The following is a 15,623-nucleotide window of genomic DNA, read 5'->3' on the forward strand; positions in this document are numbered from 1 at the left end:
ATTTATCGATTGATAGTGCTAAACTGATTTGAAGCAATCTCGTTGTCTGTTTTGAGGGAAAAAGCCAGCACTGACACATCACTGGTTGAGGGATTGCTTCCCGTACTGAAAGGGGCATTTCAGATCGCAGGAGTTTGGAAATAAATTCACCCGTCATTTTACTTATCCATCTTCCTTGATTATATCTGCTCCTTAACATCTGACAAGCTAAGAACTGAGCACAAAGTATCATCATTGTATTCCATGTGTCATGAAAAAAAAACATAATAAAGAGCAATATATTTTTTGGAAAGCTTTAAGATTAAGGTCATAAATCTGTAAAATAGCACAATTACTATATGTTGGAGAACCCATGGAGTTTAAAAATATCCTGGGTAAGGTTTTATATACATAAAGGATATTTCAAATCTTTTTTGTGGAATATTCATAAAAAAGGATATCCAATTTTTTCCCCTTCAAGAACTTTTTCTTAGAAGTTTTTTGCCTTGTTAGTTCAGAAATGCAATTGAATTAGCTAGAGATTGGAGTTATGTAGTTATTTACACTAACAGGCCACATTTAGTTAGCTAAGTGTTTTAAATAATTTCGAGTCATTAAAAATCTGCGTATCTTTAAATGTATGAATGTTACAGTGTTATTCTAAAAATATTATCTTATAAAGTCAAGGCATAACAAATTATTATTTTGAACTAAATTTTTCCATATATATTTGAAATCACAGAATCTTAGAATGGTTTAGAACTTGAGTTCATCTGGTTCCATTTCCCACCCACTGTGATAAATATTTGGATCAACTATCTTACAACCTTTATCTGAAGACATGAGCAGAGAACTCCATGGCATGAATGACTCAATGTTTGGAGAATTTACTAGTTGTTAGTCACTGGTCTAAATGCTTTTCTAATATTATCATAAAACAATTGTGAGGTATTAATATTCCAGTTTTACAGATGAGGAAACTGAATGTTGATGAAGGTGAGGTAACTTGCTCAAGGCCATCCTGCTATTGATAGTGTCAGGTCAGCTGGCATGGTTTCGGACAGGACACTAAGCTGTTTAACACATTAACTTTCATTTTACATGATTTCACATAATCTAAGTTAACCATCATAGGTCTCCCACCCCCAACAAACATTTATTTATTCAACAGCTTCTCGTTACTCTTCTGCTTACTTTTCTAGGATGCACACAAAGCAAGCAATGCGGTTGTGGGAAACCGAAGTATCTTTTTCCACCTTAGTTTGCTCTAAAAAAATCACAATATTAATTTGTAAGAAGTCTTACAAAAATATGCAGGGTAAATAAATACTAGTCCCTCTCTACCCCCTGTATTCAACTCTACATAGTTATTAGGAGTTTGTTGTGTCTTTCCATTTACTTCGATGTATAGGCAGTCCTTGCTTTGACCAATTCTGACGTGCACAATTTCAGTTACTAGTTTAAATAACACGTTCCCCAACACACTATTCCACGCAATTGATACCATAATGTATTACCTGAGCAATTACCTAACTACAAACTTCACTGTCAGCTGTTCAGGCCACAAATCACTATGTAATAACAGATGTGACCCATGATGGTCAGTCACCAATGTCACTTTTTTCAATGTCTGTTGGTGACTGGTCAGTGTGTTATTCAGCACAGACAACAAATCGTGTGGTTGTGTTGCCTTCTTGTTTCTTAGTGATAGAACCACATGACATTTTACAAAAATGGATAATCAAGAGAGGGAATTGGCCTATGAGACAAAAATACAGCGAATAAATGAAAAGTGAAAACACCGGAAGTGAAATTTGAATTGAATGTAAAGAAAGTTATAGAAAAAAATAGCTGACCATGGGAATGACCATGGGACTCCAGGTACTAAGAGAAACTTAGGGTGAACTTATCGACATAAATCAGGAAAGTAGCTGTAATGAAAAGGATGATGTCCCAGAGGAAGTGACTGACAAAAAACTCCACATTAAAGGAACTCTTGGAAATATAGCATAATATTGAAAGGGCAAAGATTAAAATGTTAGCCAATTCAAACTTAGGAGTATGACAGTTTGCCATAGCAGAGAAGATACTTGCTCTATATCATAAATTTTATGATGAGAAGCAAGCAAGCACTGGTCAAATAGTCTTGTTAAGTTTCCTTACAAAGAAAAACTTTAATTTCCAGTATCTGTAATGTTTTAAATTATAATATACTAACATTAACTTTTTAAAAATTTTCCATACATTTATAATTAACACTTGTTTTTAATATTTTAACAAACATTTTTAAAGATCATGGAACAATCATATTTTCCCCATTAAGATTGTACTGTTGCAGCTTGCATGGTCATTTTTACGGTCTTTTATTGTGCAAGCAAGGACTATGTATTTGCGTGTATGTGTGAATATGCAGTCTACACATGTCTGTGTATGGAGCTTTCCCTGTACCTTTTGACCGTCTTCACCCGTTTTGCTTCTATCCCCCTCCCCCGCCAACCACCAATCGAGTCTCCATCTGCGAGCCTGTGGTTGTCGTTTAGATCCCCACTCTCAACGCTATATTCTCTTATTTCTTCTGGCACCGATTCCTTTCAAATGTGTATAGTGTCAAGTAGAGATCTATTTTTTTCCCAAATATTCCCAATACCATTTACTGAGTAGGTCAGTAAATGGTACTTTTAAAAAAATCTATTGTAATTATGATTGCATTTTGTTTTGAATTATTTGCTTGCAGAATTTTAAACTAAGTATTAAGCTCATTTTCCCAAAAGTTCAAATGAATCATGACTTATAGGTTTCTAAGCAGTAAAATTACCTTGTGATAATACTTGACACAGAAAGTATATTAAAAAGCAGAAACATGGATTTAGAGAGAAAATATTTAATCTGCTTCATGAAAAAACATACAAAGCTTTAGAGAAGTCATTAAGTTTCAGTGTACAGGATAAACACATTCTTGTTCTATAATCATATGTATTACACTTCTTTTGAGTTGGTGATGAAGGCCACTGCACACTCGTTCCAAACCATCTTCTGTTAACATGCACTTGAAAAAGTCACTGAAAACAGCCTAGAAATAAATGTAGAAAGTGTTGTATAAAAATATATTAATCTGTCTACATGAAATGCTTAAAAAATGCAAACCAAGTAAATTCTTTTAGAACTAGATCATGTCTAGAAATATCAATATATGTCCTTGTAAATTGAATTTCCATTGCATTTTTTATCTTTGAAGAAAAAGATAAACCTTTGGAATGACAGATATGAAGTCAGCACAGCAGACCAACTCTATTCTTAGAAATAAAACCACAACTTTATCCACACAAAAGAGGGAAAAGATTTGTCTCTGAAATTTAACAAATTAATGAAATGTTAAAATTTGAAAGTAAATACACATGATTTTATATAATAGTTCTGTGATATAGTTCAGAGAAAACTTTGATTTGTCCATAATCCACATGTAAAGTAATGACGGCAATTAAAACATTTCCACACCGGCTCTCAATGGACCCTGTGAGAATGTCAAACTTCTTTTTTACATGAACCTATGGAAAATATAATTAGGCAGGTATACCTCAAAGTAGAGAGAAATTATTTTAAAGTCACAAAGGGTACTGCTCTCCTTTGCAAACTGAGATATTAGGGATTCTAGAAAAAACATTTACCACAACAAAATCATTCTGCTGTACCTGTTATTGGTGTAATCGCGATTCCTCAATGAAACTTTGACAGAAGTTTCTACTGTTTTTAGAGGGAGGGAAGCCTACAGCGTTGGGAAGGAGGCGGGGGTGGGGGGGCAGTATGTTCTTCACATAAGTCTGGACGATGAACATGAGAGGCATGAACAGTGCATTTCAACTCTACATGAACAATGCCTGGTTAACAGTTTGAATGCTGTGACGAACACGACAGTGAACACTGCATGCTCACAGGATGACTACATTTCTGGTGGGATTAAGAATAATGACTACAGATTCTAAAAACAGAAGAGAGTTACATGGCGGAGTCCCATATTTTTAGGAAGGAACACGTCTATTTTTACTCCTCATTACAATAATTTACCAACTAATGCTTTGCCCTATATACTTTAACATGTATTTTTCATGAGCACAGCATACCAGATAATCGTAAAAATATTGTTTAATTTGGGCATATTTAAATCTGAGGGCTAAACTTTTTTCTGCACTTGGTATTATGGGGCCTCATCTCACTTTACTTCAAATGTAAATATGTAACCAAGGGTAATACATCCTGTTTGTCCATTTAACTCATAGTTTAAAATTTTCAGCATTAAAAAAAAAGAGATCTGCCAACTTTGCTTAACTCTGTCTTACTGAAAAACACCAGGTTTGTAAGCAGCTGCTTAGAGGCCGGGTTTCCCGCCACAGCCGCAGTGATAAGGCCCTTGTGGACCTGCTGTTTAGCTCTGTTGTGCTGGGCAGTGCTTTTCAGTGTGCCGCTGCTGGTACAGGCGAGAAGTGTATTTGGAAATCACTGCAATTCTTTCCTTTTGATCGTGGAGCTTTCAACAGAATGAAACGTCCTTTGGTACACTTGAGAGCGACATACCAGTAAAGAAGACACACCAGACAAAGAATGACTATACCTAGGCAAAAACACCCCACAACAATTATCTAGGGTTTTCACTTTCCAACTCTAACCTCTGAGAAGAACTAAACCACATCAGCATCCTAGGAAACGGAAGGGGTGCAGTCAGGGGAGCTGTCCCAGTTGACCAGGTCACGTGGTCAGATCGCAGGAAAGCCAGAAGCAGTGTCTCCCCTGTGCCCAGCACGCGAAAGGGCCATGGCTTGTTGGATGTGGAACGCACACAGGCAGATTAGTTGAGCCTCTAACTTATAATGCCAATCTTTATATTACCCTATTGCAAGGAAATGGGAAAATACAAACTTTTAATTGTTCAGAATGAAATGGTGACTGATGGTTAGTGTGAATTTATTTAAATAAACCAACTGCCACAGGAGGAAGAAAAGGAGGTGATCCTGGTGACTAACAGTGACTTCCACTTCTAAAGTACGACACTATCATTGCCTTTTTAAGCTGCTGTATAGTTCCTTATGGATTTTAGAAATGAGATTTTATAACAAAATTAACAAATGTTAATGTTATTTAAGTTAGAAATCTATTTAACAATGAAAAGACGTTTATGTTCCTTTACCTGGATGATCATGGATCATAATTGGTGGTATGGAGCATTCTACCTCATTGCTTTTAATAATATCTAAAGCTGGACTAATAGGCTGACCTGGCGAAACTTCACTATAATAGAATTGCACACATTCAAGTCACTGTTTGGTGGGTGGGGGCTCCACACCAGTGTTATTTACGAAGCAAGTTATCAGAGGCCTTTTTGTGTGCTAACAGACCGGGCAACTATTATGTTTCTAGAGCTCACTTTAATTATTAAAATTTTCTTAAATATAAATAAGGCTTTTGGGGTTTGAGATAGTTCTGTGTTAATTCAGTTGTTCTTTATGACAGAGTCTTATAACTACCTTTTGAAAATCAATTAAAATAGCATTTTTGGAACTAACATTGAAAAGCTATTTAATTCCTTAATACATCCATCTGCCAAGAAAAACTTTGGATAATATCTGAATTTAAGAAAGAATGGTACAGAAGCTCTTCTGGAGAACATCAATTATACAGGTTGTTCCAAACCTTGAAGGATAAGAGAGTATAATGAAAAGTCCAAAAAGCTTATATAATTAAATGGATTTAAATTAACTTTCAAAACCAATTATCACTAGGACTTTCTGGGTTCCTTGGATTGATTAGTTACTATATATAACTATGAAAGATTTGTTTTTAAGAAAACTACTTAAAGAGGCAAAACAGCATGGTAGTTGAGCAGACTCATCAGGCTCAGCCACTTCCTAAATGCAGGATATTGACTATGTTTGTGAAACTCCTTATAACTTCTTTGTGTCCCAGTTTCCTCATCAGAGAAATAAGGAAAAATAGTCCCTCATAAAGTACCCTGTGAGGATTAAATAGTTAATACATCTCACACACTTAGAAAAGTGCCAGGCACAGAGTGAGCACTCAATAAATTTAGCTGTTACTCTTATTATTTTATTTAAATACTGCAAAAGCTTAAAGCATTAGCAAAAGTGAGCACTCCTAATTCCACAGTTTGTTTTCACTCTACGTCTGAGTAGAGCTAGGAACCAGATGTTTCCAAACAGAAGCTCCATCCCTCACTATTGACCCCGTAGTTATTTAACAAGACTGGCCGAGCAACTAACTGCTCCTGCCAGGCACGGCTCTGGCATCAGGCATTATTCTAGGAGCTCTATCTCGAGCTATGTCACCTACATTTCAGAGCTGTTTCCTGTTCTGCAGAATGGACATAACATCTACTTGTCTGATCATCAGGTTACTGTGAAGCTCAAATGAGGCAAAATGAATGAAGGCACTTGGAAGATTTTATAAAGCACCATCAGAGTGTGTTACAGGAATGTGGTTCAGGGTGAGTATGTCTAGACCCTTTCAAAGGAAGTTTATTACTCATAGTTCTAAAAGGTCTTAAAATTAAAAAAAATAAATAAAATTGTAAGTATACTTCTTTAACACTATACCATTGTTTATAGACTATTAACATGCTTGATTATAAAACTAATTCTCTTGACCCTCAACTCTATGGAGAATAATTAAAATATCAAATAGTTGACAAAGAAATAGTTGCCTTTAGAAATTGTGGTTGCAGAGAAAATGTCGAGCCATGTGCTTATGGTCATATATTATTAACTAAACCATATGTTATTAACTAGCAGTTTCTTTAATTATCAAGTGCTTTATAAACAGTTTCATTGAATCCTTACAGTAACCCCATGTGGTAGGTATAGTAGCCTCATTTTACAGGGTTAGAATCCAACTGCCTGCAAAGTCCCTGTTCTTAACCATTACATTACACAAAATACCAGAAGAAAAAGCCATAATCATTTGTCTTCACCAGATCACATACTTAAACCTGGTAGATCCAGGAGCTCTAAACTATGTTTTGATCTTTGGTAATAAAAGTGACATTTGAAAAGTTACAGTGCTTACTATTCAGTTCACTTAAAATCCTTACGAAACATTTCCAGTTGGGTTTTTAAAAAATAACACATTGCTCACTGAGAAAAAAAATATAGAAAAGTAGAATTAAAAATATCCATAATTCCACCATTCGGGAGAACCACTGCTGACAAAGCCCTTTGCATATATTTTTATGCAATTGTGAGCTACGGAATTTAGTTTTTCATGACCTTAAACATGATGCCAAACACGGTGGCTAGACTAAAGTCTTTTTAATTGCAGATATAAAATAGTAAATTTTGTGCAGGCAGAAAATTATTACAGAGATGGTATTAGCAATATCTTCCCAAATATTCCAACTCTGGAAATACAGAGAGTAACTTATTTCAGTGGTATGAGCTCAAAAATATATTGATAAGAGAATTTATGTGAGAAATTCTTTAGTTGATCTTTGTATCTGTATGTATCTATATACATACATACTTCATAAATCTTAAACATTTTTTTTAGCTGTGTTAAGTGTTATAGTTTTCTACAGGCCTGACAGTACTATAATTATTAAAACAGTTGAGGAGAAAATCGTTTTTCAGTCACTGAACTTTGCCAAAGTTACACTTATGTGTGTTTAAACTGTAAAGTTTTTCCTTGTGAATAGTTGTTAAATATTTGCTTGAGACAGCATATTCAAGATAAGCAAAATTCTTTTCAGAGATCCTATCAATCCTGCGTATAAATGCAGAAAAAATTGCTACCATTTGTGAAACGACATCACAAAGAGTGGAGGAAAAAACAAAAACCAGCAGAATCTTTAGGACAGATTCCAGGTATTATGTCAAAGCGCTGCATTACTGGCACCCTGAAGTAACTTACACCCAAATCTTACTCTTTAAACTATCACTGGACATCATAATTTATGCACAAAGAAAAGCAAAAATTAAAAAAAATGCAGACATTCTTATAGAAAACAAGGCAGACAAGGATCAAGAAAATTTTAAAAGTAAACTTTCTAGTACTTCTAAGAGGAAGAGGTTTATGTTAGTCATAAATTCTAGGAACCTATTTATATTGCTTTAGTATGATTTATAAAAAAAATCATACTCATATAAATATTTTGAATGTAAAAAAATAATGCAGACTGGTAGCTGGATAAGAATAATGTTCATTAAAACTGTCATTTGAAAATAAAGTATAAGCTTGATATTAAATAACCTAGGCAAAGGGAACATTAATAGATTCTAAGGAATACTTTTGGATTTTTAATGTACATGAAAGTACATACTGTGTATTTATGTACAATATTGAAAAATTATCAGGTATATCTGAATTAGCAAGTTAAAATTGTATAAACTTCTTTTAGCGAGTAAAACTATGTCTTTAAATAGGAAAAGATTAAGCCAAACTATTCTCATCTTGTCCAACTGGAAACGATAAGTAAAATAAGCAAATGAAAATAAAAAATGACTATGGCCTGTTCTCCATAAAAGAGATTAATGTCATACATCCTTTTATTACAGAACATATTTTTTTTGTGGAGAGAAAAGGTTATGAGGAAATTATATAATTTTAAACAAGATTCCTTTAACTTTAAACTTATATCTCTTTAAAATAGCTTTAGCAGCTTACAAATTAAGTCAAAGTCTTGATCTATGCATTTCCCTACTTCAGAGATTTAGGTAACCTGTATAAAAGTGAATAGTATGTTCAAAATTATATTTGAAAAAAGTAGAAATGGGTAGATGACGGTACTTAAAAGATTACACTTCAAATTTAGCACTTTTCTTAAGATGGGAAGATATGTTATACCATATTATCTATAGATATTTATTGAATAAATATGGTTCACCTGATTTTTGAAAAAATCTTGAAAGCTTATTATAGCATAAACATGTTGAACTGGTATTAGTAAAAACCAGAATAGGCTTTTAAACAGTTAAAAAAGAGAAATTCTGATAGCAAAAAAAAACCTTGCAATATCTTCATTTGAGGTTAAAAAGAAAACCCAAAACAGTGTCATCAAATCACTATATGTTTCTGCCTTAATATTTTAAAGGTAATATATTAGGATATACTATACATACTAATAGCATGAAAGTGCATCACATTGACATTTTCACTTTGAAGGCTTAACAGTGATTCTTAAAAACATCACAATAAATGATCATAATTTAAATTCTGAATATGTGAACCAAAAACCCCCAATAAATCTGTATTTAAAGCTTACAAGTTAAATGTGAATTTCTAAGACAACATATATACATAAGATTCAGCTATCACAATTAATTCTTTTTCATTAAACAGTATCACAGACAGAATGTGTCCTTAAGTCCCTTTCTCTTTGAGAGTCATACTTGTAGGGACTTGTTCATTATCTGGTAAGACTGTTCAATCAGACAACAGTTAAAGGAGGTGAGTCTGTATACCTTAGAGACTCTGTCTTAAACTTTTTCTGTACAGAGTGATAAGGCATTAATATGTTAAGATAGCAAATAATTTATAATAAAAATAGATAAAAATTCTCTTTTAAATATATCTCAACTGAGAAAAATCATAGAAGAGAACAAAGGACATATTTATCACCCAGGCACTCTTTTAAGTGTCTACTGTGATGAAAAGACTTTTCTTTGGGTGGTGGCGGGGCGGGGCGGGGGTGGGGGCACTTAAAACAAACCATATGACTTGAATGCCGGGTATCCTTATAACCAACACGTGACTGGATCTTAGGTTCTCTTTGAAGTTACTGTGAAATCTACACATTCAAATGTGCTGCTTGCTATTAATAAAGGTAGAAAAAGATTGTTAAAACATTTGGTATCATTACTGTTATCAGTAATCACTGTAAATTATCTCATGATAATATTCTGTACTATAATGTGGACTTAAGTCTTGTGCTAAACAGCAGCATCGGTTATAACATCATGGTTCAAATGATGGTCAGTGACTTAGCTGGTATATGGCCAGAATGAAGAAATCTGCTTATAATAAATAATTAAATAAGAAGTATAGCTTTATCAGTTGCTAGAACTGAGCAGTGGGCTTCTTGGTATCCAGCGGCAGCAGAAAAGTTTCTTTTCATGAATTACAGTGAGGATGGAGAACAGGCAGCTGTGGAGACTGGGATGCTAGCTAGCTTGCTAAAATACATACTTGAGCTCTACTGGGGCTGCGCAACCTTGTTGTGCGTGGGTTATTTGTAAAGGCTGACTGAACGAAATTCCCTTCATCATGCAGGCACTGCTGTCTGCACTACAGTAATAAAGCAGCACGCTGACAGATATAACAGCTTCAGGTGATAAGCAATCTGCAGGGATCTGCAGTTGGATGGTTGGTTGACTGGAAATGCTCTCTATTTCTCCAGATGGTATCTGCCCTTGAAGAAGCCATTCATTGTCTAGAAAATAAAAAGGTAAATTAAGACTGTATAAGATAAAAGTGTTCAGTAATATAATATGAAAACTACAGAACAATCTAGGGAATACAAATGTATATACAACTCTGCAGTGACTTGCGAATTAAGATTATGATGAATTATTGAATATCGAAAGGTAGTAATAAATAACACTGGTTTTTTAGAAACAAGTAACATTGCATATATTATTCTAATGGCCCGAACAATACAAAAATTAAGAGATTCTGTCTACCTGTTTTTAATACATAAAACTCTTCAGACTTAAATAGATTATCAAGTCTAATAAGCCACTAAACATCTTTAACCTTCTAGTATTAAAAAAATCTTTTTAAATGTCTTTACTGTTGCAGTACCTTCTGTCAGAAGGCACGCCCATGTTGCACTGAGGAAGGACATGCGTACATTCAGCCTTAGAGGGACTTAGATATCAAGAACCAGCATCTGGGAAATGTGGGACATGCTTTCCTGCCATCTTAGAGTATACCGAACACAATCTAATGACTTATCAGTGACGCGGGGCCATCTGTGTAAAAACTGATCTATCTACTGAGTTGTGAAGAGATTCCATGACTACTTTTTAGCTCTTCTGTCTTTCTTTTGACCTCAGGATGAATCAGCACCTGCCCCTATTGGTCCTCTCCAGCTCTTCTTTAGGGTGGTGTTTCTAATCTATTGACTGAAAAATCAGATTTGAAAAAAGTATGTCAAATGAGAGTAAGGAGAAGGTGAAAGGTGAGAATCTAAAAAGTCCAGAACCATTATGTAGGAGCTTTTAAACAATTCTTTTAACATTCTCTGGCCTTCTTTGCTTATTTCTGGATGGAGGAGTATGTTTTATTTTATTTAATGTTTGATTTTGCTAGATAGCAGATTGGTGGGGAACTTATATTTTAAATCAAACAGGAAAGTAAATTGGGCTATTTAAATGTCCAATTCTAGAAATAAAAAGCAGAAAATGTTTTTTTTTAGATATTTTTCAGATACATCACACATGGGATTTGTGAAAGTTATAATATGCTAATGGTGCTTTTATGCTGCCTTTTTTTTTTGGCTTAAAACCTTTGCATATGCTGAAAACTAAGTTTATACAGACCAAAATTTAGTTAAAAATAAGTGTTTCTGTCTCTAACTAGCCAAGAAAAGAAAAGTCCTTTAATCATAGGTGTACAAATGTACCCCATAAAATAATTTCAAAAACCTTCGGTTATTAGGATTCTTGCCTGAAACCTTATTTACCCCACACAATAAAAATGGAACCAATATTTTAGACAAGTGATAAAATCGCTAAGAATTCGCTCTAGACTACTTCACTTTCCTTTAAACTATCCATATTTATATTTCTATGACTCAATATTTATGTTTGACAAAGAGTTATAACAAACATGTTAATGTGTCAATAATCCTATTTTAAAAACCAGTACACTGCTCTTTAATTTCACACAGAAAAACTAACAGCGATCTCCAACTGATGCAATGCTTTCCAACCAATGGACAGAGCAGTTGAACTGGCAATTGAGAACTTGCTCTGAACCTGTAGAGGACTGAGGGACGGCCAGGGACTGAGGATTCTGCCCACAAAGCTATCCAAATATCCTCCTAGGACTGCATGGCCTCACAGATGACCATGTCCCTCTTCAAACCTCCAGAACCCTCTCCCCTCTCTCTCAGTTGATGGCCTTGCTTCTCAAAGTACTAAGAAAACAGAAGCATTTGGAAGAAAACTTCCACCTGCATCTACCTCCCTAGCCATCCATCTAGCTCTCTGGGTCACCCATTGGGCCTTCTCACCTTCCTGTGCAAACGTTGTTCACATTCCTGACAAAGGCCAGCATTCTACTTGTGCACTCCATTCCCTCCCCTCGCATATCTTAAAGGATACCCACCCCCGCCACCTACCATGAGCTCTTTCCTCAACCGGATCTTTGCCATCAATAAACATGGTATTTTCTCAACTCCATTTCCCCCTTCTATCAACTGCTCTATTTTCTCTTATCCTGAAAGAGCTGTCTGTATTCACTCTCTCCAATTCCTCTTCTACTCTTTTTTAACCTGCTTTAAATCAGGCATCTCCTCATCCATCACTCTGAAAAAGCTCTGGTTGAGCACATCAACTAACTCTGTAACGTTAAATCAGTGATCAATTCTTAGTCCTTATGTTACCTGATCTATCAACAATATATTGCACTTGACACAGCTGGTCACTCTCTCCTTAAATCAGCTGCTTCTAGGAAACTCAACTCTCTTGGTTTTTCTCCTACTTGCTTATTTATTTTTTCCTGGTTCTCGTTCTCCCCTCTGACTTCTTCATGGCGTGCTCTACATCGGTGCCACTCCAAGTATAGTCCGTGGCCTGGTGCTCATCCACCAACTGATGAGTTAAGTACAGAAATTGAGAGTAAGGTTTAGAAACCTTTATAACTTCCATGTGTGTAACTGGCGGCTTTGAATTTTATGTCTTTAAAAAAAATTTCATTTTTAGGCCTAATAACCCCTAGAGCAAGTTTGAGATGGAGTGGCACAAAGACACTAACCTAAGAACAAGCAGAGCTGAATTCAAATGCCATTTAATATATGCCCTTGAGCATTTATCATAATCAGTATAATGAGCATTTATTATAATCACTCTTTGAGCCATTAGTCTCATTTATAAAAGAGGTTTAGAATAGATGGTGTCTTTTGGTACTTTTCACAGCTATAATATTCAAGGACCTATCATTCTGAGACTACAGAAGCCTGCCTCATGTCACTGACTTGCCTAGTAGCAAATGGACGCAATTATGATTAATTTTGAGTGAGTTACACTATTCTTTAATAAAAGAGGAATGACTCTCAAAGATTACAGAAAACTGCTAAAGTGGGGTTAGATCTGGATCTATTTTGTCACAAGACTTCCCTCAAATCCTGCCCAACTATAGAGCAAAAACTCACATAACAAATGAGAAAGATTACTAGATTAAACACCAAGAATTTATGGAATATTTGCATTTGCAAGGTTATTCTCATACCTTTGGCTGTTAGAAACCAGCAACTAGGTGCTCCTTCAGTTAGTTTTGTTCCTGATGGGAGGTCTAATCTTAGCTTGAACTGGAGAGTCTGTCCTGGAGATGCAGCCACTGGGGGAAGTCTAATGGCTGGAGCAGATTTAGGTAGTATGGGTACTGTCTTCTGTTTTTCTACCAGAAATGGGCCATCTACTATCGTATTTTCAGACATGAAGACTGGGAGCTGGGAAATAAGAAATTTTTATTAAAGCACAAGTACTTTATAGTAACTGTAGAGTGAGAGTTTATTTTTAAACTTCATTCTAAAATGAGGTTTTATGTCATAGAATCTCAATTTTCAATGAAACTTAATTGCCATTCTAGTCTGAATTAAAATGTTTACTTAGATGTCCTCATGATTATTCTGTAGGTTCAGAAAAATATTTAATCCTGGCAAAAAGGTTACCAACACTTATGAATGAAATGTAATTAATTGTCCAATATGTTTATAGATGGTAGGAAATTAGAATAAAACTTTATCAATTTAAATGTAGTGAATATAATATACATCTTCTTATAATTTTCATTGCCAACTATGTCATTCATCTTATGACAGAGATCTATGTCAAAAGAAATGACATTTATGTTATGACAATTTGTTTTTATTTTGAAACATATCTTGGAAATTCTTATTATTTTAGAAAAAATAACTCGCATTTTGTTCAGGCAAATGTGACACATCAAGGGGAAGCTTGAAAATTTTATTAGAGACCATGTCCGTATCTTTAAAAATTGATTAGAACTTATTATTCTTCTAATTTTCAATGTCTTGAGAAATGTGGCTTCTAGAACTTTCTTCAGAAGATTATTTGGTAATGGAATCATCATAGGAAACAAAGATTACACATTAAGGATCATTAAAAATAAAATTACAAAACTAAGCAATCTAACCCACATTGTATGTGTGGGTAGCGTGTGTCAGAATGTCTACACATTGAAAAAACAGATCTGAGTCCTCTTTTTCCTTTTTTTCTGAAAGTCCATCGAATTCTTTCCAACTTACAGTATCTTTCTCAAGCACTCTCAGCACAAATGGAATTTTACTTTAAAAATAAGATATCCTTGAAACAGACATTCATTTACTACTCTACCTACATGTTTCGTTTTCATCACTGGTGAAGGACTAACCAAAAGTACCTGTCAGTGCTATGAGGATCTTAGTTTCATTTATAAAATGATATCCTCTAACTTATATTTTAAGATTACTTACCACAGAAATCGTTTTTGTTTCTAAATCCATCACTTTAATTTGATGATTATTGGTGTCTGCTACATATAATAACTGACCATTCTCTCCAATACACAATCCTCCTGGTTCGTTAAAAGTTGACTCGGTAAAACTGGAACCAATAACATTACTTGCGTCTCCAGTTCCTGCTAATGTTGTACAGTTTTTTGTTTTTGGATCCACAACTTTAATCTAAAAAGAAAGGAAGAAAATTGGTGTACCTGAAGCTCAATCGCATGTTTGTAGTACGGAAAAGGACAGTATTATAGCTAGAGAATTTGTTTGTCATTAGTATTCTTAAAAAAAAATCTCAGAAAAGGAACAGGCATTTCTATATTTTCTTGAAATTATTTATGAAATTTAAAAAATTTAAATGTCCCTGTTGTCACAATGGGACACAACTGAACTGACTTCTCATGAGCATCTAACATTGGCTGAGGATTTGCTACTGATGTTGAACTTAATGATTCCCCAATGTGTCTTAAGTGTATTAAATTTATAGTCACTCATAAAATATTAATATTTCCCACTGATTTTTATTAAAAAATCAAAAATGGAAATAGTTGAATGGTCAGTACAACAGAGACAAATGGAAATGTTGCTTAAAACGAAATTATTTGCTAACAGGCACTGCAACTATTCGACAGCTCAAAAATGTTCATTTGTTAGTCAACATATTAATTTCTCTGCTACTTGCCTTCTCCTTATTTACTGAATTTGTTACTAAGAAGATTTGGTGGGTTGCAGTTCAGTTTTGGCTATAGCCATTGGAATCTGTTTATTAGTCCTTTCCTGAGCTCAGCGTACCATCATAACCTCTTTGTAAAGAAAAGACTGAGAAAAGAACAGAAAATGCTTGTATATAATTGTCAAAGACTGTTATTCCTCTCTGCAGTTGTAGGAGGCTCATAGAATTTTCAGCATTTTA

At 34.5% G+C, this 15,623-nt stretch overlaps 1 protein-coding gene across 1 annotated transcript in view; it reads right to left on the reverse strand.

The window, feature by feature from the left end:
* Nucleotides 1–2,844: 2,844 nt before the first annotated feature.
* NHLRC2 (NHL repeat containing 2) overlaps nt 2,845–15,623 on the reverse strand; it is a 56,555-nt gene continuing 43,776 nt past the window's right edge. The window contains exons 9-11 of the mRNA XM_039871157.1: nt 14,678–14,887; nt 13,432–13,651; nt 2,845–10,408 (exon numbers count right to left, since the gene is read on the reverse strand). Of these exons, the coding sequence (XP_039727091.1) occupies nt 10,152–10,408; nt 13,432–13,651; nt 14,678–14,887 (687 nt within the window). The 3' untranslated portion in view covers nt 2,845–10,151. The remainder of the gene's footprint in view (nt 10,409–13,431; nt 13,652–14,677; nt 14,888–15,623) is intronic.

This window comes from Pteropus medius, unplaced genomic scaffold, assembly GCF_902729225.1.
Source record: "Pteropus medius unplaced genomic scaffold, Ma_sr-lr_union100, whole genome shotgun sequence".
Taxonomy (NCBI): domain Eukaryota; kingdom Metazoa; phylum Chordata; class Mammalia; order Chiroptera; family Pteropodidae; genus Pteropus; species Pteropus medius.